Source organism: Epinephelus lanceolatus, chromosome 13, assembly GCF_041903045.1.
Source record: "Epinephelus lanceolatus isolate andai-2023 chromosome 13, ASM4190304v1, whole genome shotgun sequence".
In the NCBI taxonomy this organism is placed as follows: Eukaryota; Metazoa; Chordata; class Actinopteri; order Perciformes; family Serranidae; genus Epinephelus; species Epinephelus lanceolatus.
The window spans coordinates 34,811,954-34,836,955 of record NC_135746.1 but is presented as its reverse complement, the minus strand read 5'-3'; the positions used below and the strand labels follow the sequence as shown (position 1 = coordinate 34,836,955).

At 39.5% G+C, this 25,002-nt stretch overlaps 2 protein-coding genes across 3 annotated transcripts; one reads left to right on the top strand and one right to left on the bottom strand.

Annotated features, from left to right (window-relative positions):
- Window positions 1-985: 985 nt before the first annotated feature.
- Window positions 986-14,487, bottom strand: ppil4 (peptidylprolyl isomerase (cyclophilin)-like 4). Its single transcript, XM_033648048.2, has 13 exons — window positions 14,370-14,487; window positions 13,964-14,031; window positions 12,495-12,559; window positions 12,276-12,393; window positions 11,880-12,022; window positions 11,675-11,771; window positions 11,404-11,520; window positions 11,185-11,309; window positions 10,250-10,316; window positions 7,689-7,800; window positions 7,422-7,518; window positions 7,123-7,255; window positions 986-1,452 (listed from the first exon to the last, which is right to left on the bottom strand). The coding sequence occupies exons 1-13, from the start codon at window positions 14,485-14,487 to the stop codon at window positions 1,243-1,245; spliced, it is 1,470 nt and encodes a 489-aa protein (XP_033503939.1). The 3' UTR covers window positions 986-1,242.
- Window positions 14,488-14,510: 23 nt separating this feature from the next.
- ginm1 (glycoprotein integral membrane 1) lies at window positions 14,511-23,637 on the top strand. Of its 2 annotated transcripts, none has more exons than XM_033648047.2 (8): window positions 14,511-14,649; window positions 14,810-14,881; window positions 15,600-15,699; window positions 16,767-16,918; window positions 17,094-17,253; window positions 17,353-17,582; window positions 19,873-20,036; window positions 20,122-23,637. In XM_033648047.2, the coding sequence occupies exons 1-8, from the start codon at window positions 14,560-14,562 to the stop codon at window positions 20,234-20,236; spliced, it is 1,083 nt and encodes a 360-aa protein (XP_033503938.1). In that variant the 5' UTR covers window positions 14,511-14,559; the 3' UTR covers window positions 20,237-23,637. The 2 variants fall into 2 exon arrangements, with proteins under 2 accessions (XP_033503938.1, XP_033503937.1); XM_033648046.2 differs by having other exon boundaries at window positions 16,764-16,918.
- Window positions 23,638-25,002: the final 1,365 nt, after the last annotated feature.

Below are 25,002 nucleotides of genomic sequence, written 5' to 3'. Positions count from 1 at the left end.
CGTTTTCTTGATGATTTCCTGTTTCTAACTGAGATATTCCACTGCCTTTATCACCATCCTATCGAGTTTGAAAAACGTTTTGCTAAGATGCACTGAGCCTTGTGCATTGCTTTGTACTAGTGTCAGCCATGCTTCAAAAACTTGGTCAAATAGCCAATTTTTATTGAATTTGCACTTAACTATCAAGCTGTCGTGCTATAGAGACAGCTAGATAGCAGATAGCGAATCTTCTGCTCTAAGCATCCTGGCCAGAAATGAATTATGAGTTTAGTTTAGTTTATTAAGATCCCCATTAGCTTTTGCAAAGCAGCCGCTATTCTTCCTGGGGTCAATGAATGTTGTGGGTTCTGTTATTTTCATCTGTGTGATGTTAATAAATCATCAATCAACAAAACATCTTATTAATTTTTTGGGGACGTACCAATGTAATGTCAGAAAAAAAAAAGTAAAATCCTACTTTCATGTCATGGCATTTTAAAGACTTTTGAAAGACAGATTGAGCACATTTTAATACCAATTAAGGCCTTATTTTCAGATTAAAGAGTTCAATGCCTTTTGAGACTTTTTAAGGATCCACAGGAACTCTCATTTCACTTGCTCCCTTGATTTCATTGCAAAAACAAACCAAAAAATGGCTAAAAAAACATTGTAATTTTTTTGGGAAAAGCTGCTGCTTTTGGAGGGACTTCATTAATTTTATGACTATAGGGCTATAATCACGGATAGATGATTCACTTTAATGATGCGGCTGGTAAACGTGGAGCTGATTTGAACTACCGTATGTACTGCTGTGCATCGTAACCTACAATACAAAATTTTATCAACAATTAAAATTATGTATTATTAATCTGACTCTGTAAAGTAATTAGTCACTACATTTATCAAACTAATAGAGTTCAGTAACAAGAACAATATCTCCCTCTGAAATGTAGTGGAGCAGAAAAATAAAGTTATATTTGCTAAAAATCAAAAGACAACCATCACATTTTGGGGATTTTTTTTAATATACATATAAAAAAGCAATTTCTCAAACAATGTTTGTTCTCTGAGACAATGTGACAAAGAGCTGATCATCATTCAATTTGTTTTCCAAAAGTCAAGGTCAAGTAATATTATGGAAAGCCAGTAGTTAGGACGGCTGATATTGAGATGCCATATAACTCATACTGAATACAGTCGACCTCTCTGTGGCTCCACCCTCCTGCCACAGAAAGATACTCCAGAGAGGTAAGGTGAGCTCCCTCACCTGTACCTACTCCTCTCTTTATCACTGGACTTCTTAGAGCTGCTGTGGCTCCGGTCCTTGTGGCTGTGGCCTTTATCGCGACCCTCTTTCCCATGTTTGAGCTGGGACTTGCTGTGTTTGTGGTCCCTGTCTCTGGAGCGGGAACGTGAGCGGGATCGGGAGCGCTGGCGTCCCGTCTTTCTGTCTCGTCGGCTGTCGTCGCTGTCCTGGAAACGTCAGAGAAGATGGGAAAGTGTGAGACAGTGAAGACAAATGTGTACGGACATGCAGGTAAGCTTGTGTTCAAGACTGTACCTCGGACCAAAGCAGAAAAAAGTTGCACTTTAACCCATTATTTATGAAACACTGCCTTATTAAAAACAAAGCACGCACTGTGGACAGACCTGAGAACTAAATTAACATAATCTTAATAACTACCTTGTACGGAAGCTCATTTGTGCTACACTTTAAAAGGTTTATTTCCCCTAAATTATGTCCGTCTTCTCTCAAATTTTCTTATAATTTTTAATGGTATAACATAGAAGAACCTTTCTGTTACAATTTATAAAATCATAGCAATGAGATACTTTTTCAAAAATGACTAACAAGTTTTCATGACTCTGGGACACTATGAAATACAAAGCCAGAATGAGGTACAAATTGTCAGTGACTCTCTCTACGCAGTTGTTGGTAAACCTCAGCTGCCCACACTTACCACACAACTTCCCTCGAATAGAAGCACTGAAAGGGCATGAAATCGGGAGCTGTGCTTCCTGGAAAAAAACTGTTACTTCCTGGAAACAATGCCTCTTAAGTGGAAACCTCACAGTGCACGACTAGATGCAACCAAAAAGATCTATGCAACACCGTCATTCACTTGTGAACAAACCAGCACTGTTTCCTCTGTGTGTTATGCAGTATTTACCGGCTGCTACTGATTTGGATGCTCCATTTTGTGGGATTTTCTTCCTGCTCAGCCTCTTACTAAATATATGGGCCTGATTCAAATAAAGACCTGACACCTACACCTGACAAAACGTTATCCCATAATATCTCATGGTATCTCTAAGAGTATCTCTTCTCTGATGGCCACAATAGTTGGATATATGAACATCAGCCAAGACCTGAACAGACATGTCCTGTACAACAATATGACCGAGGACATTGTTGTCATGAAAAGCAGATTAAATATACTTAGTAAGTTAAGCTTTTGGATCCAATACGGTACTACAAGGGATACTTCATCAATTTTCAACCAGCTTTGTATCATAACAATGTGGGTAGTATGTGTAAATGAACTGTGGTAAACTTCCCTCCACCTTACCGCACCCAAATCTCCCTGCTCAAACTTTCACTAGCTCTCGGGCTTTTGCCCAAACTACAGATTGTACTTCCAAATCAAACAGTAAGACTAGCACTGTTGATAAAATACAAGCCCAGATTCTGTTGCTGCGTTGCCTATTTCTCACCTCAAATGTTTTCAGAAACATTTTTAGTGTACTGTTTAGCTGTAGTACAAGATTGTTTTTTACTAGCTGTCCATCGCGTTTCCTGTGCCAAAATGGCCAAGCTCGCATTACATCATTCACCATTAAGAGCATTTATTGGTTGTAGGTTTTTTTTACCCTTTGAGCAAATCCATAGCGGCATTCATAAGGTCGGAGGTTCTGAGGTCCTAAACATTAACTTGGGGGAAAAGTGCTCTGAACATGTGGTCGGAGCGGAATTTTTTGCTTGGAACGTCGTGCGGAAGTGTAGCAACCTGAGGACCCCGAGTTGACGTGGCATGACATTACAGCAATGGTGGCCCCCTTTACTACCGGTGAGTTACATAATTTTTCTTAGATAAAAAAATGCATCTCAAAGACTTCTTTAAGCAAATTCTCCACTGCTACATGTAATTTGAACATTCCGTGTATAATTATACGTGGAATTAGTAACACTGCCAACACCATACATTAGCAAAACGTCTTTGACCTCTTCATTTAGCCAAAAAGGCTAACAACATCAGCCCAGTGCCACTGGGCTACAGATTTATGCGTTCTCATTGAACACAACACAGGATAGTGTCCAAGGTCCAATGTGAGGCGATGAACGCACTTTTTCCGGAAGTAGGGGCTTTTCCGGGCTTTTCACGTCAGGTCCTCGGAAACCTCAAAGCCCTCTGAACACAGCTCAAATGCCTCAGCCCTTTTTCGCTGGTCATGTAGCACTCATTTCAAAAGTATTTCTGTATTTCTGCTGCATAGACAGCCCAGTTTTATAAAAAGACTATCTTTACAGCAGTGAAATACTTCTTCAGCTGGCACTATTACTGATATGCTGAGTACATGCTAGAAATCAGACATAGAAGTGTTTAAGCATACAGTCTTTGTTTAAGCTTTGTTAAGACCTGCGCTCGACAGTAGAAACCCTGAATCAGCATAAATAAATAACTTGTTCTGAAACACAGCAAGTTAGCAAACACACTTGAGTTTGTTTAAAGCTGCTCCAACCAGTTTAGGTGTCAACAGAATTTAAAACTTCATTTCTCTGCATCTTTCAAAACTGGGGCTTACACTACTGTTTCACATGACAAACAGTAACAGAGATAAAGTACAATTACACAAATAAAAAAAATGTTAAGGTGACATGAATGAGGAAACATACATAATATGGCACTGACAAACCTGTGTTCACTGCACTAAATTCTATGTGATGCAGTAGCTGAGCTGCTGGTTACAGCTTACGACGCTTTGTATTATTTTTAATAAAGAATATAAGTTAAAACAACAATATATCCACATTCTATTGTTTATTTTTTGTTAATTTAATTTAGTATGTCTTGGAATTTTCTTCTGCTATCTTGAGCTAAGACACACTTTTTTGTTAAAATCAAAACTACAAGACACTTTTCTTTTTATCTATCTGAATATTTAAACAGTTAATTCCTCCCTGCAGGCAGTCATGTAGCACATGTGCCACTTCAGAGACTTGCTTTTAGAGGCAGCATGCTGCACGTTTGCTTGCACACCTTTATTAATCACTTATGTAACAGATTGTTGTCTGAAGGGCAGGGCACTACAGGCTGGCGGATATGTTTTTAATGACAACAGGGAAACAAAATATCAAAGGTCAAAGTAAATGGATAGAGGGATAAGACTAAAGCCACATGGACGCCAGCCAGGTAACGAACTATAAACAGGCTCAAGTACAGTAATAACTGTCAGCGAACACACCACTGACAGGAATAACAGAGGATGGGAGCCTGCCGCATTATAACTGTGGTCAGCAGTGGTGTCTGGTGTTTACACCTCGGCCCCACACACACAGAAAAACTCCATGTTGAGACTTTTTACAGTTAACAGGAGTGTTCTTGATTTTTTTTTTTTTTTTTTTTTTTTGTAGAATTGCTGGGAAAAAAAATGAACCAGTTTAAAATTGCAGACAGAAGGAAGCAGTCTCAATTGTCACACAATCTGTGATGTGAATTTATATTTTTTTGCTGTCACAATATCACAATTTCCACCACACATCAAAAATAGTTTTCATGCAGTGGTTCTCAAACTTTTGTCATACCTCCCTTCAGAAGCTGAATAAAGTTAATCCATCCCACAAATTTGATCAATCATTAACAATAATTGGGGAAGCAGCTACTCAAAAAGGATCCATGTTGAATTTCAGTGAAGTAAACATCAGCAAACTCTTGTTTATTTTCCCCCCATATAAATCATATCCATTCAACTTTGTTTCACTCCATATATTTTTCCACTGGTCATCCCATCTGCAGTGGCTCTATCTCACCCTACAGTTTGAGAAGCGCTGCATTAATGATATTGTCTCATTGGGACAACATCAAAATACCAATATAATTCAATATCTATTTTCAAATTGGTATTTTAACTCTCACTGGAACTCAAAATTTAGACTGCAAGTGTGTCATTCTGGGCTGGTGGTTAAGACACATATACTGTGTACTGTGATAGTTGATGCCTCCAGTTTGATTCTGACTACGTGTCATAAAACTCTCACCCTCACAGATTCCTGTCTGTATCTCTGCTGTGACATATCTGATAAAACGTAAAATGCAATACAAAAACAAAACAAAAATCTGACCTTTAAATATTCATTTACTCAATAGCCATTTGCACTACTTGCCTGGGTAGATGAACTTGAGACAGCCAGGTGGGCACTGTGTGTGTGTGTGTTTGTGCGTGCATGCTTGGGCCTGTTCAACGATCAGCTTTACGGAGTTATCAGGAACAACTTTCTTTGTATCAGTCACTCACCAGGTGTGAGGGAGTTACTCAGTAATAATCCAGATGAATGATGAGTAAACCTGCTTCTGGGAACAAGGCTCTATTTGTGTTTGTCTGTGTGTGAACGTCCGGGTTACCGTTACAGTGACAATTAACTGTCAGGTTGTTTACAAGCCTGAACTATTCATAGTATGTCGGTTTAGAAAACTTTAAGTCATGAATCTGTGACTAAATATATATAAAAACGTGTTGGAGATTACTTTAATACCTTTATTTCCTCATTCAAATGCTCACTTGTTTCATCACAGACAGGGAAAGCCCTAAAAATGGAATACTTCTCTTCCCTTGGCATTGCCTTGATGTGTTATGGACATCTTTATTAGTTTGCTAATTATGCTGAAGAGATGACAGATCTGTGGGCCTTTGTGTAATGTTAAACACACGGAAAGATGGAAACATTTGACCGGAATTATAAACATAAAAATCCCAAGGAACCCATTCAAAGGGACAAAAAAATAGATAAATAAATATTGAACACACATTCAAGCCAGGACTCAATAGAGAGTACATATGTGATGTCACCATACACCATTGCCACCATCACATTACTATTAAAAATATAATATTTTTATATTGGCAGTTCAGCTCACCACATGAGAGGAGAAATGGAAGTGAGCAAAGTAAACAAACAGCTGAAGTTGAGAGGGAGTGAGCCAAGACAAACTTGTTACTGAGGTAAGATTATGTTTCTCTAGCCACTGAGCTCTTAAGCAGGAACATTTCCTGGTGGTTTGTGCTATTGTTCACTGGCGCACGGTAAATATGCTTTGTTCTTTCAACACTGGATTGTGTTGTTAATATGCTACCTGGCTAACTAGCGTCAAGACGGTCTTGTGGATTCCCTTTTTGGATGAGGAATATAAATGAACGTTGCCTGCTGGTGTGGAGTTATGTCCTCTCACACAGGCGCAGAATATACTTGCCAGTTGACCACAGCTGTAGTCTCTGCAATTTTTTTGGCCGAGACATGGTGACATCAGGCGATGCAGCATCACCACTAGTTTTCTAGAGTCGGTTTGGTGAGTCTAGGCCTTAACATGAAACTGCTTTACTCAGTGGATCTAATGGTTTTAATCACCTGGTCTATTTGTTTTGGAGAAGGAGAGACCTCTCATTCAGCTCCCTGTAAAAACCTCCTGAACGATGAACACTTGAGAAATCCTAACAAAATGGCAAATAAGTAGCAATTGTTTTCTGCTATTGTGCAGATAACCCGCTTCAAATCAGGCTGAACATTTTACAGACTGCTGAGGAAAAGAGGAGCTTAATGAGGCCTGTCCTACGTTAACAATGCATATACTGTATGTAATGCATACAATCAGAATGCCCCGACCACGGTGGTAGCTACCAGCTACTATGCTCTGAGAAACTGTGAGATAAGTCAGAATCAGCTGTTTGTGTATCTTCTGATGATTTGCACGGTACATGACATGTATTCCTATTTAAAATTTTAGAAAAAAAAAAAAAAAAAATCTAAATCAGATTCCCTGTAGTGTAAAGAGAGTACAAAAGCAGAAACTGCAGTGCAATGTGCTCTATCCTCATAACATAACAGGGAGAGTAAAACACAATATTACTATACTGTTGCCTCAAAGATACCTTGTGCTTTTTGGACTTCCTGCTGTCCTCGTCATCTGAATGATGGTGGTGCCTCTTCTGCTTGTGTTTCTTCTCAGAGTGCCGATGGCTCGTCGCCTCCTCTTCATCCTCAATTAGCAGGTCATACTTGGAACTTTTGGGAAAGTTATGGAAATCACCAGGAAGCTGAGAAAGTCAGTGCTGAGAGATCTTGCCAAATCAAACGGCCATCACAACAGAGGCTTTACAGACTGATATGTTATGACATGGAGTGGAGTAACTAGAAAATGAAATGCCAGCATATGAACACACAAGGATACTCTTGTTTCGGCTTGACTTGATCCTTGAGAGCCAGTTTGGTTCGGTTCTCCACGTCCTTCTCATAGGCTTTGAAGTCATCTTTAGTATACTTCCCACCTAGGAGACAGACAAGGCCATGACCTCTTAGGAAACACAGTGTCGGACTGAACTCAAGGTGACAAGGACTAGAACACTGGTAGGTTTAGATTAAGGGAATCTGTTCATCCTTCAGAATAAAAAAGAGAAATATTTTAAACATGTGACCACAGAGGCTTCAGTGTGAGTACCTTTGCCTTTCCATTTGATCTTAGCGACTGACTGGCTGAAATCTACGTGAATACGTCGATCATCAATGAGCACGTTGTCCATTTTGAAGTAGGCCTTTTCACAGTCTTCTTGCTGTGAGATAGGAAGCATGCAAAGAGGTAAGAGAGCAACTGTTGAAGAAGTAAATGTCTGTAGAAACAGATCATGTAGCATCATAAACAAACAGCACAACTTGTGAACAAAAAGTTACTTGAAAAAGGTAGAAGGACAGGGATTCTACATATTTTCCATTTCAAAATTTCTACACTTTTCCAGACTTCTCGATAGATTTTTCAGACCTTATTTTACATCGAAGTACAAAAAGCTAAATGTTTAGGCCTAAACACGTAAATAAATGATTTTAAAATCCAACTATGTAACATGTATGTCACATTCTGACTGTCCTGTCACATCCTGATGCTGTAGCTCATACAAATCAGTGAACACTTACTGAATAAATACTATTATAATATTATTCACCTCATATTTCTTAGTGTCTTTTATACTTAAGAACAAAAAAAAAGAGTTGAAAAAAGTGAAATAATTTAATTTTCACAGCGTCTGTGCAGCCTTGCTCATTCACTGTGTCCATGGAAATGATGATGAATGAAGCCATAAAAGTTTCATTACGCAGAGAAGATAGTCTGTTTACTTTTCTGATAACCTCACACTGCATTACTCATATATGTTCATATTAGCTCAATATTTGGTTATTTGTGAAGCTATGCACATATGCAATTCAAAGATACTGACGCATGTCCTGATTTTATAAAGTTCTAAGGAACTTGGGGCGTTGCAGACTGTGACGTACAGGTGTAGAGGCAGCGCGTGTGTTCAGTCACATGCCATAGTTTTTGCATTGACGATGACATCAAGCTCTGCATTCTGTACTGTGTACAGCTGAATATGTTAGAAAGATCTGCAAATCACTGCATTGTGGTATAATTTACATTTTATACAGAGTCCTAACTCTGTTGGAACTGGGGTTGCAAAATCATTGCATTGGAGATGCTGAAACCAGAGAACTTTCAGAGTTTCTGCTTAAAAAAAAAAGATTTAAATGTTTAAGATAATAGTTGTCTAATCAATCATCTCATTTCAGCTCTAGTTTCTATTCTATCCATTGTGTTTAAGTACAAACAAAAGTGTGCAGCAGGACGTCAGAACACATTCAATTTCAACTACAAAAACATGCGACAAACATACCGTCTCCCCAAACTTGACATTCATGACCCGGAAAAACAAAGAACAATTCTAAATAAAAGCACACTGACTGCTTTTTACCACACCTCATTTACTCGAAGATAAAAAAAAATGACAAGATAAGCTATTTCCAGAAATTTTACTTTGTATCTGCAATCAGACATCTAACAACAAACAAGTCTTCAATGACCATGAAGACATGTTTGATGATGAGCCAAACCACTGCCAGTCAACCAGATGCTCAGAAAACACTGATGGAAAGAGCTGCCTCTTTGTTCCTCGTGTGGAGTTACCTTTGGCTGCCATTCAATTTTCACATTCATTATGGCATCTTTTTTTGGCTCATTTACACAAACAATTCATTCTATCTCATAAACTTACTTCATTGTATTACTGGATGTCACTTAGTAGAAGTCTGAGTGAAAACACATTCTATCTAAAACAAACTGCCTAGCGCCCTCTAATGGTGTAAATGTTAATTGCACTTCACCATGTCCAGCATTATCAGTCATGATAATATTGCTCAGAGGTTTTCTCCTTTAATTTACAGCCAGTGGTTGGAGGACTGAGAGACAGTAACAAAAACTGCCTGACCAAGCTCACAAGTTCTAAGATTTTACTTCCACAGTGGACAGCCAGCCAGTGATGCACCATGCTGACGGTAATATATATGGCCTATTTATAAAACTTTCATATCTCTATAATAACACTTCTCTATCACGATGACTCCGGCAGCCCATGTGATAATTAATGCGTCATAACAAGGGCAAACAATGGAGGTCATGCCTGACTTCCTCACATCCTGCAGGGGGGTTTCCTTCTGACACTTTCACTAATAATTCTGTTTACTAAAGGCTGATGAGCACATGAACGCAAAAGCCCAAACAAATTGCTGTGTCATATTTGTGATGTGTGAGGAGGACCACTTTTACGCACCATTAAACAAGTGACTTTAAAGAGGGGCCTTCCCTGAACTGGGATACTGCTCATGTTTTACCATTAACGTTCTTTGTACTTCTTATAAAACATCAATACAATGGCATCAAACCTGGCAACCTGTGACAACAAAACTCATAAAATCAAATTGTTGCTTTTACATTTTTGTTTGTGTACAGTTCAAACCAAGCTTTTTTTATTATTCAGACAGGCTGTTCGCAGTCCTTATGCTAAGCTAAGCTAACCAAAGTCTGACTCCAGGTCTGTGACAATGTCTCACAATGTGATTAATATTGATCTTCTCAACTCACTCTCACTGTAAACACATCCCTGATTACTCTGTATACAAGTGCACACTCACAGTTTACTCACTGTAAATTAAGTGGACACATAAGACGCTTACCTTTTCAAACTCAATAAAAGCGTAGCAGAGGGAGTCTCCACTCTTCCAGTCTCTGATGATCTCACAGCTTCACACAACAAGAGTAACATGAGAAATGTTTTAGAGCATGGACATAAAGCAAAATGTTGGTACACATTAGGGATGTAACAGTTAGTGTATGTGTATCGAACAGTCATGGCCTGGCGCACTTAGCCTCATGCAGAATACACAGTATATAGACTGATACATGAAATGTGGAACCAAAGTTTGAAAGTGGGTGTTCCGCCTAGAAACTTGTGGCCATACCACATTAGCAACATGTACTGAGGTTAGCACAACAAGCTGATTTGTGTGTGAGTCACACTATGGCGAGCGCAAATGAAACAGTGGTCACCTACAACAACGGAGAGAGAGTTTTGTAATAGACGACGATGGTGAATTGCTGTTTCATTGTAGAGTCAGTGAATGGAAACGCATGCTAACCCACATTCGAGAACATCACACAGATGTGCTGATTACCAGGATTATAAATGTTTGGGAGCTTTGAATTTTTAGACACAGCCAAGGTGGAAGTAAGTGAAACACTCCTCTCAATTCACAAGGTTTAATTTTTGATATTCTATGTTCTTTGTATTTTCAATTTCATAACATAAGAGATGTTTTATAGCCTGCTCTTGCCTTCTGGGAAGGTGTTTGTTCAGTGTTACTACAGTGTAATACAGAAATGTTCCTTATTTTTATAAATGAAAACAGTTTCCAGTGGGCAAAATACTACCTCGGTCCCTAGCAGGAAGACTGTGTCTGTTGTTGACATTTTTGTTTTTACCTCTGTACTGAACTTGCACCAAACCATGACTCCTACACCGGGGTATAAACCGAACCGTGACGTTTGTGTACCGTTACAAAACATTTTGACTACAAACTAGCATTATGAAGAACTTGGAGGTTAGCGTCACCTTTTTATTGTCCCAAAGCGAGAAAAGATAATTTCCAGGTCCTCGTCTGTGGTCACTGGGTTCAGTTTACACACAAACAGCACGTTTTCTGGAGGCTTTATATCTGCATCAGGGAGGTCACCCACCTGGAGGAACGTATGACACATGAGTGTATAAATGTCTCAGACTGCATCTGTGTTATCTTCAGCTGAAGGCTGAGAGCAGATTTCCTCTTCTCACCATCTCCAGCAGGATGGCCTGAGTCTTGGCTTCTTTCTCTTTCAACCTCTCCTCCAGCTCCTCGGCTCCTTTCCCTTCCGCATCGTCGATCACTTCGTCCGCTCCGATTCGGCCGCTCTGTACACCGGTGGCAGAAACAGCCATAGTTATTTAGGCAGTGCGTGCTGTATACATTTTTTCATGTTATGTGTAGTGACAGTTCTGGCTTTATATTTTTGTATGAGCAGATAAATGCAAGAACTCTCAGAGCTTTCAGTGGCACTGCACTCACATCTAGCTGCTCCTTGGTGGGCTCAGGTGATCGATCTGGCACTGGCAAATCAGGAGGGTCATCAAAAGGGTCTTCCAGGATCACTGTGTGGTTTATCCTGCAGCAAAATGACACTCTCATCTCATGACTGTAGAACTTAACGCCCTGAGAAGTGACACATAGAACACATAGGATACTTCTACACAGACAGTTTGTCTCAGTTCACCTGATATCTTGGAATGGGACAAAGTCCTTGTCCACAAAGGTCTCGTTGATTTTGGCCAAGACGTCCATGCCTTCTGTCACTTCCCCAAACACAGTGTGAACTCCATTCAGGTAGTCCAAGTTCTCACCCGTGGTAATAAGGAACTGAAGACAAGAATAACAGATTATATACATCAACATCTATACATTGAGATTAAGAGATGATTTATGTTAAAGGACATTAAAAGGCATTACCCTTACCATGTTTTTTTTTTTTTTTTCTTTTTCAACTTTTTTGATCAGGTGAAAGCATTAAACTAGTATAAGGCATTTTTCTGTTCTCTCTCCCTCTCTCTCTCTCTGGAAGCTTTCTGCAACTTGCAGGGCAAACAATAGTATGACTGTACATCTTATTCACCTGAGAACCATGCTGGTCGTTTCCATTGTTCACCATGGACACCATCCCCTTCTTCTTGTGTTTGATGCGTGGCATTTTCTCTGCATCAAAAAAGCGGGCCTGGTCCCCATACAGTTTGCTAATCACATACACACACACACACACAAGAAAAAAATAACTGTCACAGTGTTCAACTTGCGATGTCAAAAAAAGTCGGCAGCAGTGGTGAAGATGACTGACCTATAGATAGATTCTCCGCCACGCCCTGTCCCGGTGGGATCTCCAGTCTGCACAATGAAGTCTCTCTGGGGAGAAGACAAAGACACTGTTAAGCAGCTCACACAGTGTCCAGCAGGATGGAGAAATTAGGGAAGCACAGCATTGTCACCACAGTCCGATCGTTACCAGAAGACATGCTTTACACTGCTTTTGAGACAATAAAGTCTGCTGCTCTGTTCACTAAATGTATTTATGACTGTTCATAAATAAAAAGAAAGAAAGAAAGACATTTTCATATGTTTTGAGATCAATCGCTGGGATAGATTTTGGTATCAATTTAGAGTGTGAACAACAATATCTTAATTTAGGAATTTTGTTACACTATGATTATGAGGAGAGGTTATAAACAATCGAATCAATCTTAGCCGTAAGCCCCAATATGATGGAAAAAGCCATGCGATTGCTTCTAACAAAAAAAGTATATAACATACAAAAAAATAAGAAGAGAGGAATCTACTAAAGTCTAGGCAGCCTTCACACAGGCCAAGTCTAACTGTCCTTGCAGACATGAATCTTTGCTTTGCTTGAATTTATGTGTAAACTTGAATGATGATTATTGTGATTGTTTAGTTGGCAAGACTCCCATTTTCATTATAATATCAGCTGCAAATGTTTTTTTTTGCTTTATTAATATATGGAACCAGAGCACTGACATATTAACTTGTTACAGGAACCCAAGGCAACAAAAACTTTCAGTCCTTTCCAGTCAAGAACCTAATGATTTCAAAATTGTGTTGTTTTTTTCACAAGAGCTGCAATAACAGACGAACAAATTGCACTAAAGGCACTGACTAGTTTTCCACCTGGGGTTCTCTAGCCTAGTTTATTTATTTATCTTTTTTTGTATCTTATTTTACCTGTAAATACTCTGACAGAAATTTAAGTGTTGCAAATATATCTACACGTGAAACTGTGGCTTTTGGGGCTATGCTCCTCCAAGTGGTTGCTTTTTAATGTACCCCAGATTTTAACAGATCTGGGAAAACTGCATTCTCCTACTCTGCACCTTGGACATGGAACAATCTTCAAAAAGATCTAAAATTACAAACACTTAACACAATAAAGTGTGGGTGTTTCACCCCTTTTTGTAGTTACTGTGTCTCTTTGCAGTTCTTTTGCATCTCGTTGTTATTTTGAGTCTCTTCCTGGTCGGTATGTGTTAATTCAAGTAACATTTTGCAGATGAAGGGCAGAGGGGGCCCTTGACACCTTGGGCTCCTGGGCCTGTGCCCGGTGGGCCTGTTTAGTAATCCAGCCACGACCATGACCTCATAGAGTCTGCTACATTTAGTCCATATATGAACCTGGCCTGAATTATAAACTTTTCAAATCTATTGAGGGACTGTGTCGCCCTCTTCAGGCGGTTTGGTTCAACTGAGACTGATTCATACCCGTGTAACAGAAGTTTTCAAGGGACCATTTAGTTTTACCTGAACATTGTGGATGAGGCAGTAGTTGTAGTACTTTATCTTGCATAGTTTCAGAAAGTTTAGGCAAGCTGCAAAACAAAAGAGCGCAGAGGTAAAACAGACAGTCCTTGAACATTACCAACACACACACACCACACCAACATATTTACTACACTTAGCGTCTATTTAGAGTGCTCGAATCGAGGCGAAATTAATTATGTAATAGTTTATTTCAGCCGTGTAGTTACTGCTTACTTAACTGTTTGTAACTGTAAGATAAACATAGGCTATGAATAAAATGCAAGCAAGCTAACAGCCTTAGCTAGCACCCACTTATTCCGTGCTACAGCTCGTCAATGGCTTACTCAACTAGCAACCAGTTTATAAAATGTGCTGCCGTCATGTGAAAACGGCTTCATTTTCTTACTTTTAGGCCTTTCTTCTGTAAACAAATCAATTACAACATCGCCCAACGTCGTTTCAAGGAGCACCGCCATGCCGATGGTCGATCTCGCGAGAAGAGGTTTGGGAAATTCCGCGCGCATGCGCACTTCACATGTCTTGCTCAATGTTTTTGTGTTAGCTCTCCTGCTGCTGTGAAGTAAAGTCCACACAAAATGGAAACGGCAGGTGTAGTAGTTAGTATTATATGTCTTCTCTTTGCCTCGGTAACGTGCTCAGAGTCGTCACCCAGGCAACTGAATACGGTAAGATGTCAGCAACCGTAAATATTGGGCTAACCTCATGATGATGGTGTTAGCATAGCGTTAGCTTACTGATCGTAGGCTATGACAGGAAGACCATGACTGGCAGACATTGTGTTGTAAACCTGTGTTTTCTTTTCTTTTTAATAACTGGTCTCCATAGGAAAACATCCTGATAAACGTGACAGCAGGGACAGTGGCGGACACACAGTTGCAGGATTCTAACAACTTGCAGGTAAAGAGTATGAGCTAATGTACTGAGTGGTTCTCAACCTATTTTCCAGTCAAGGAAATATTGTAATTTTTAATATGTTGCAATATGCTGGGTATTGTGATAAAATATATGCTAATTTATTATTATTATTATTATTATTATTGTTGTTGTTGTTGTTATTGTTATTATTATTATTATTATTATTATTTTCAACTGTAAATTATGTGCCCAGGGGAAAACTTTGTCAACATCTGTTTTATCTAATAAGATACAGTTTGTTAGTCTGTTCATCTCACTTCAGCCATTTTTTTTTGCAGCAGCAAAATGTATCCAAAGAAGCAACTGATTATGTTATTCTAGGGGGCTACCTAAAGTTTAATTTGTTTTTGTTATATTAGTAATTATTATAATAAAAAAAAAATCAATACTTGACACCATGTGACAATATGGTATTGCCACACAAAAATATCGCAATACTCTGCTGTATTGATTTTTCCTCCACCCCTAGGAGATATCTATGGAGGAAGTGAAACTCATGATCAGAACAGTGACTATCATGACTTTCACTCTGGGCTCACCTCTACAGTGATTTACAAAGTTATATAAAAATATTCCCTATTTTTATGGGAATCCCTTAAGGACCCTTACGACCTGGTGTTGAGTCAGTGTACTTAATGAAGGTACAGATGTGGGTCGACCAATCAGCCAAGCCATAACATTGTTTTTTTCCCCCCTTCAGATCAATCTAAACATATCAGTGGGTGAAGAGCAGGTGCTGGTCAATGACATCCCAGTGGAGCTGTCGGGGGTCACCAGGTTCAACTGTCAGGCACTTCTCTGTGAGTTTTCCTCACATTACTTCAACGTTCTGCGCACTGTTCTTGTGTTTCAAATACATGGGCCAGACGTTGGCCGTCGAAGAGGCTGGGGGGGTCGGTGAAACTTAAATTAAGAATGCAAATACATTATTTATGTAGCAGAGGAAAGTTCAATCAGTGTTTGTGAACATGAGCTCCTCTCTCTCAAAGCCAGAAACCAGAGAAGGGAGTCTGAAACCTGTGATGTCATCAAGTACAAAGTCTGGGGCTGCTCCATAGACAATGAATAGGAGTTTGATTTTGTTTGTTTTCTTTTTTATACCCAAATGAGCTTTATTCTATTGTAGTTTTCTCAGTTCTGACACAGAAAATGTACCCATATACTCAGAACATTCCCCTGGCTGCTCTCTGTGTCATCTGGAACATCATTTTACAGTTCATTGTCTATGGAACAACTCCTGACTTTATACCCTATGAAATCACAGATTTGAGTTTAAGCACAGGGTCGCCTGTAAGAAATGAATTTTTTGTCACTAAATTGTGCTTTCTTTTCGCTATATCATGCCATTCAGCTGGGATTGCTTTAAAATGTATGTTAATTGCAAAGACACTCAATACCTTAATCACTATTGGGTTTATGTGGCCCTAAGAAACACCTCTCAGCTCTCCAATATATAGTTTTTCTTTTATGGATACTTTGTTCCTTTTTCTCCTTTATTTTTTTTTTTGGCCCAAACATCTTTATCATGCAAGATTCTTAAGTTACATCTGTAGCACTGTGATAGTCCCTGCTGTCCTCATGAGGGTGGCAACTAATGTCACTAATAATGACACATTACAAGCAATCAAGTCTGAAGGAATGTCTTCAAAGTGTCAAACTATTTAATTTACAATGATATGAAATTGACAAAAACAGTAAATGTTTTGAGTTTTACTTGATAAATGACTTGATATTTAATTCATATTTAAATTGTCATTGACAGAGTTACTGCTGTGTAACTGATAGGTTAATTAGCTAATGGTGTAGGAACTGAAGTCACATCCTTGATTTGTCAAGCATTAACAATGATTTATATTTTTTCCAGTAGACAGTGTCAATGGGAGCAGTGACTTTGAATCTGGGGACTTGGTTTCCACTGTCACCCGGGTGATGGTGAGCCAGAATCGTCTCTACAGTGACTCAGAGGAGGTGGTGGCTCTGCAGGTGTTCAGTGAAGTCATAGAGATGGAGGGCAAAGAGGTAAATATCTCGACTGTGACAGAATTCAACCACAGAATTGTGTTTGTCCTTCTACCTCAAAACTTACAACCTTAACCATAATTTAAAATCTTTTCAGAACTGATCAAATACAGTAATATACTATGTAAAACATGATCTGACATGATTTCACACCGTTTGGGTTTGTATTATTCAGGTCCAGCAGCCTGACATGTGTGAGGTGAAAATACTGATGAGCCCAGATTTCCAGAAGCTGGCTCAGTTTACCAACATCTACCCCATCGGACACAGTGAGATTTTCAGGGTTCCCAGGGAGAACGATGTGGTCGTCACAGATCCACCAAATCCCAGAAAAGGCATGAAAACATGACACTTCTACTGATTTATTGTGCAGATAGTGTATAGCAGTCCAGTTCAGTGTGTATCCTCAACTTTCTCTCACATGTTAAAATCAGATGAAGAACAGCTGATCACCCAGACCACCAGCCAGTACCCCCTGAAGCACACAGAGACCACCCAGGAGGAGACTGCAGCCCCAGGAAAGCTCCCAGAGACTCCGCTCCGCATGGACCCCGACCTGCTGTATGATGTCAGATATGATGATGAGTTTGATGACAGAGAGCCGAGCCAGCCGGATCAGATTCAGATGGAAACTCCGCCCAAAGAAATCATATCATCTTACTCTGTAAGTCTGATGCTAGACCTGGATGATTACATACAGTATGTACTATTTAAGAGATGTCAAGCTACTTAAAAGGAAAGCATTGGAGGTTGGGGTGGTTTGTTATGGAGGAGATAGAGGATGAGAGTTTCTGCATTCCAGAGATGTTGGTGCACCACATGGTTTTGTTGAAACTGTCAACATCCAATATTTGTCCTCTATTACTGGATAGGATGCATACTCATGAGATTCATTGTAAAACTCTGCAAATTTAGGAGCCAAGTAGGTTAAAAAACATTCTTTATGCCTACATTAAAGGCACACTGTCTGAGTTTGTCAGAGCTCACGTCAGTGCCCATAAAACTTTTGGACGCTATTGGGAGCTTTATCAAAAGTTCAACAGTTGGCCAGAATTTACAGATAAAATATAATTGCATTAAAGTTTCAGTGTGTAGGATTTAGGGTCATCTTTTTGAAGAAATTTTATATAATGGTCATAACTGTGTTTTCATTAGTTTTATAATCACCTGAAAATAATAATCATTGTGTTTTTGTCACCTTAAAATGAGCTGTTTTTATCTACAAATGGAGCAGGTCCTCTTCCATGGAGTCTGCCATGTTATTTCTACAGTAGCCCAGAACAGACAAATCAAACATGGGCTCTAGATAGGGCAATTGGCGTTTTTGCTTTGGCTGCCATTGTTCTCCTAGACGCTTGGCACAATCAGGGCTCCCACAAATTTACATGGACAAAAATGTAAAATGTTTCCACAACTTTTCAAGAACGTGTAATTTCCATGACCATTCACAACGTATAACACAAACAGAACTGTGTAGTACACTTTACTCCAGATGTTATTTATATTATTGTAGGTGGTCCGTGAACATAGAGCAGTAGAGCTCCTAGAGAGGGGGAGCGACAGCCGACAATGCACCGTACCTTTAAATTACCATGTTTTGCTTTCAGAGCAGTTAACATGAAACCAGAGTGCGCATTTGTTCTCCGATTGACACCCTGGGCATCAATTGTTCCATCTAAAAAATGTGGCACAATTTAATAGGATTAGTTGGGCATAGGTAAAGAAACTTCGGGATTCATGACTCTACATTTTAAATCATACTGGCACAACATCACTTTTTCCAAACATATCAAATTCAAATAAGAACATAATACCAGATAGTTGGCTGGCACATATGGAGGGAGAGACTGTCAGGGGAGAAAATGAAGAGAGAGATGTGCGTGTAAACAAAGAGTAACAAATAAACAAATATAAGAGATATGTCTCGCCAACAGCTACAGCAAATAAATTCTTCAATGCGTTACATTACATGAAAGGTTATCCACGGAAGATTACTGGAACAATTATTTCCTTGACTTTCAAGGATTTTATCAATTCCATGACTTTTCCGGGCCTAAATAACGAGATTTTAGAATTCCATGACTTTCCCATGTTTTCCCAAATTTCAGTTCTGCACACTCACCACTAGATGCCAACAAATCCTAAACACTGGACCTTTAACATATATAATTGCTTCTTTAAGTTGGTGCTGGTCACACCTGCTGTATGTATCGAGAGATTTCCTGTTTACACACACTTGCAATAGGGGGAGGAAACCTTGATTCATGGTCGCTTATATATGAACATTTTTAGTATTTAAAAACACAGTACATCACTGGAAACCAGCCAACTTATTTTTTAGAGGTGAATTTGTAGGTGTACTCATTCTAGCATTTTATTTTTTAAGTTTTTATTATGGCACACTTTTCCTGCCCCTATTTCTGGGCTCCTTCTCTCCTCTTTCTTTAGAGGACATCTCTAAGTTGTTATAAAAAATTAAGCCTTCATCTGAAAACTCTGACACTCTCCCCTCGTCCTTGTTTTTAAATTTAAATAATTAAATTAGCCCAACTGTATTATCCATGATCATTCTCTCTAGAGGGGTAGGAAGTAGAGAAGGGGCCACTGCCCCCATCCCCACAGTTGCCGCCCTTGCTGGCTTTCGCTTTCAGCTTTGCAGTCGCAGATTGCCTTATTGCGGCTGGAGTGATCTAATCACAAGATGGTCTCTAGTTTGTGTCTGTCCTTATTTATTTGCTGCTGCTGTGTTTTTATCTGGTCAGCTCTGTGCTGCGCTCTCTAGCTGACATGACACATAGAAGACCACTGAGAGTACAGATCACATCAGATGATCTCCCCATAAGCTCTGAGTCATTCTGGTTTGTTCACTAAAAAAAACCCTCCTAATATTTAGTACCAGAAGGGCCTTGTACCAGCAGGAAGTGCTCATGTCTCCATGTCCACCCTCTCCTCAGGCCATGTGTCAGTGGGTGGAGGAAGTCAGAGAGCGTCTGAGGCGCTTCAGCTCCGAGTCGCTGCCTCTATTCTTCCTGGTCATGTGGGTGGTGGTGATCGGCGTCGTCGGATCAGCAGTCATTGTCAAGATCTTGGACATGTTCTTCCCAACTTGTGAACACAAGTGAGTCTGTTTCAGTGAACAAATAATCTGCTGGAGTATTCAGAAGATGTACAGAATGCCAAACTTTAAATCTCTTTTGTCACAGGCACATTTTTCACCTAAACCCTGTCACTCTCATGCCGGAGGATGAGAAGCACACTCTGCTGGAGAACGTAGAAATAGAGGCAGAAGAAGAAGAAGCAGCAGAGAAGAAGCCTTGAGTGAGGATGACGTGGCCGGCTCCTTTATTTTCAGTTTGTTCTCATTTGTTCTTTGGTTACTGTTACACTTTCAGCATGGCCTGGTTTTGTCGCTAGTTTATATTCCGATTTGTAAAGCAGTTTTTTTTTTAACTTCAGTTTGCCCTTTAAGCACAATGACCGTGGAGCAGGAGGTGGTTTAAAGCCATTTGACTGACAAAACTCAATTTGTTGCCAGTCCACTTCAAATTTAATCACGTGATCAAAATGGAAAAGAGTGTGAGTGATTCATCGTGCTGAGTCTCAGCTGTGAAGGCGCTGAGAGCTGCCGGAGTTGGTAATCTAGCAGTGTGTCAGCCTGCGTCCGTGCTGTCAGCTCAGTGTTGCACAGAAAACTCTTTGCTCCTGTGATTGGTCAGATAGAGTTTGTGGAAAGCCACTTGAACCAAGTCACACATGACTGTACTTTGTTACTTACCTTTTAAAGTAACTAGCAATGTAACAAGTTACTTCTTAGAAGAAATGACCTGATTGAGTATTTCTGCTTCACCCTCTTCCAAAACCTGCCGTAGCAACACGGTTTGTTCTTCCAGATTTGTCGTCAATATTGTTTTAAAATGTAAAGCAAGAAGCAAGTGTCATATAGCTCTATAAGTAGGCATGGGGCGATAGAACAATGTCATGGCACGATTTTCCGAACCAAAATAATTGTGATTTACATTATTATCCCGATAATCATCAAAATATGTTTAAAACTCTGAAAATTGCACTTAAAGCATACTCTCTTTAATCTCTTTACCTTACATTTTGAAATATATATATATGTATTTATTTCATCACAGATGCATCTTTTTTTTAATGATCAACCTTTTTTTGTGAAGAACAGTCTTTAAAAGCCAGGGTTTTCAACTTTTAAAATGGCACCACATCTTTCAGTTTGAAATGCGCCAATGCTTGATTAAGTTAAGTTAAATTCTGATACCGATTATTAGTAATCAAGGACAAGGCCAACAGATATTTGGAACTGATATATATTTGAAGTAAAAATGAAATCTTAATCTCAATATTTAACATAATACGAACTCCACAACTTCAACACAAAGCTTTGTTTAAATGCCTTAAAGCAATCTATGTTCAGTTTCTTTGCTCGCATTGCAGTCTGTCTTCCCTGGTGTTAGTATGTGTAATACTCCAATGGGCCGACTGCACTTTTAGAAACTTTTCTGCAGGGCAACAGAGCAGCTACAGTTTCTGTCCTTGCCGACTGTGGTGCAGTACTACTCAGCTATCACTCTTGATGTGTAACCAGTTGTGAAACTAATAAAATAGTGCTGTGGGCCGGACATTGAGCGAGGCAACAGAGTGGTGACTGCAGACAGAGGCAGGCGGCCGCATCAGAGCCAAAGTAGCACACTTTTCAGATGGAAAAAAAGAATGATTCCAGTAATCTTAAAAATCCTCAATATCAATTGATCCTCAGTGCGTATGCCAGTTTTTGCGGAGTCTCTTTTATTGTTGGACACGATATTCACGATCATCCCAATAATGGAAATTCACCACCATAAACTCAGTGTTTTTTTTTTCTTTCTTTTTTTTTTTTAATCACAATCTGCGATAAAATCCAGTATCGTCCTATCCCTATTTATAAGATCTCTAAGTGTTTTTTATTGCATTCTTGACTTTGGAAATAGCACTTGACAAAACAATCTCACCACAAAATTCTTGTATCAGCCATTTCTATGGAGATCACATGATATCAATGAAGGCTTAGAATTCAAAGGAATAGTTCAGAAATTCGGGACGTATGCTTATTGGCTTATTGATCGATAGGACGTAAGGATTACGTTAACGACTTTCTCTGGATCAGTGACTCGGATACTTTCAACCAACTCAAATACAAAGTGTAGACGAGACATCCTCATAGTCCTGAAAAATGGCAGGTTTTGAGGACACAGAAGAAGAGCATGTAGAAGCACTGTAGGTTTACCAGATGAATATGAACAAACTGAACACTTTAGGGGCTGCATTCAATGATTTACAGTCTTTATGTTCACTGAAGAGACTTTCTCTACGTAGCAGTCGCGCACAGGTCACCCTTTCTTCTCACACAGTTTTTCCTCTGAAGTTAACCCCCGCTGCTGACAAAAAATGTGAAGAAAACTAAGGCAGCAAATGCACTATGACGAGTTTATACAACATATTTAACATGAGGCAGGCAATGTCTCCTATGCGTCATCCTTTAAGTGAAGACGATAAAGCTGTTACATTTGAGTCCATTGTTCCAGATTCAAATATAAATGAAGTGGTATTTAATCTAAAAGGAAAAAGAAGCAGATCTTGTGTCCGCACGTTCAGTGAAAACGGTTTTCCTCGCACACCTCTTTCAAACTCTGAATGTCGTTACTGATGAAACACCTCCCTCTAAGGCCTGCTGCCCACTATTAAGGCTCGTATATTGATTGTCTTTCTTCACAGTGCCTCTGTGACTGTCTTTGGGACCCAATCAGTAAAGGGGGGATTATGTATTTAATTTCTTTGACTGATAATGCGTGTGGTTTCCTGTTACTAATCATGTAGAATGTAAGTGAGGTCGTTCGGATTGTCTATGCATTCTAGAAGACAAACTATTGCTGATGTAAAGTACAGTGTGTGCACAAGTAATGACCACAAAATCAACATGTAAATTATCGCTAAAGGAAAGAATCTGCACTTAGTTTTGAATATTGGAGTGGAAACTGGACTTCAACCTGCATGGATGTTTTGTCTTTTCTTTTTTTTTTAAAGTGATTCAGATTATAAATCTTGCAGGTGTCACTCCCAATGTTTCACACTGTGTGAGGGACCAAACAGGTGGGCACAAGGTTAAAAAAAAGATCCAAAAAGTTGGTTTTATTAACCCAAAACTCAAGTCCAAGTGTTTCAACATGGTTTTTATGTTATGTCACAACATCAGCTTGTGCACCTTAGAACAGCTGAGGTCGTGATTTCGTTTCCCCAGGGTTCAGTTTATCTGCAGGATGCATGACATATTGCGTTAGCAAAAGGTGCATGTGTAGTCTAGCTAGTGAATGCAGTTTGCTGCTCTGTCAGCAAGTTAAACTTTAAAACTAGGGAGCAGCATGATGACTTTAAACAGCTCAACCTGTACCGGATTCAGCCTCAAATTCCAAATGAAGTCAACACGACAAAGTGCTGTAGATGACACTACTTTAGCCTGTAAGGCAGACAATATGCCAGGCATGAATTTTCAGATGTGTTGCTGAAGAATAAAACAACAACAGAAATATATTTTGATTTGCTCTTTGTTTAAATGGTGGTAGACCCATGTGTTACTATTTTGAGACATTTGTGTGCATAAATTGTACGAATTACAGCTGGACTGTGTATTTGGGTCTGCTGATTAAATGCTTTCTAGACCATCACACCTTTGACTTGTGTGATAACTGTGGTCGTGCAGGCTGAGAGAGCAGATATCTGGTGACAGCCTCTACAAGAGCAACCTCTAACCTGGAGCAACCACACACACACAGTGCACAACATCACATCATCAGCATACAGTAGTTTTAGAGGTGTGGACTCAAGTCACAAATTTGATGACTGTAGACTCGAAAAGCCAAAAAAAGACTAACCAAACTTGGACTTTAACACCAGTGACTCATGACTTCACTTGGTTTTCCCCACACCTACCTTCCCCCAAGATCAAAGATTAAAAAGCATATTTACAGTGCGCCATAAATCAATTCATTTATTAATCAGAAAAACACTATCTATTCCTGGCAAGCAGACACTTAATTCCCCACATCCACTTGGTTTGAACCAGCCTGACAGCAGCCAATCAACTTGCAGGAAAGACACGAGGAATTAACATGACTGAGCACCAGTTGGAAAAAATTGTACCAAAGATCATTTCTTCTGCGCGTAAAAACTTTGGATGGTCAAAAAAACAACAAGAAAACCAAACCGAAAGCAGTATGCAAAATGAGCTTGCAGATGGAGAAGCAACAACTTCCAACACACTTGTTTTAAGAAATAAATACAAATTTTGAAAAGCATTTATGATTTTTTTAATACATTTTATATAAAAAATAAAATGGTATTACATTTGGTGAAGGGCACATTTTGGCTTGTTTAATACTTGAAAGCCAAAGTTTAGGATTTGGAAATTATCCGCCTTGTCCGGCAAAAGTCCAAATGAAACTCATTTGTCTTGCTAATGTCCAACAGGCCTGTATTCCTCCTCCTGTTGTCCACTTGTAGATCTGACAGTGGCAGAGTCATCAGAGAACATCCGCATGTCTGCAGGTGGCACAACATGAGTATAGACTCAGTGGAGGTGACTGTCCTCTTCCACGTTCTGTTTACCCTAAACACCTCTGACTTTAGCTACACAGTCATGCCTGTAGCTTGCCAGTCCAGATATCTGTAATCCAGGACACAAGAGGAGTGTTCACCTGCATCACTCTTGAGCTTTTCTCCCAAAAGCAGAGGCTGTATGGCATTTAAAGAATTGAAGAAATCAAAGAACATCCTCACTGTGCTCCCAGCCTCATCTGGGTGGGAATAAACCTGTGCTGGTCACTCTAATGTTCTCCCAGTAGGCAAGCTGCAGGGTCCTAAGGTGGGAAAGAGTATGAGTCTTTCAAGGGCCTTCATCATATTGGATGCCAGGACCATGGGTCTGTAGTCATTTACTTTGCAGTACCTTTTTTTGGCTACCAGATCCAGGCGCTAAGTCTTGACCAGTTCAGGGATCTTTTCCAGGCTCAGGATGAAGTTGGTGTATCCTG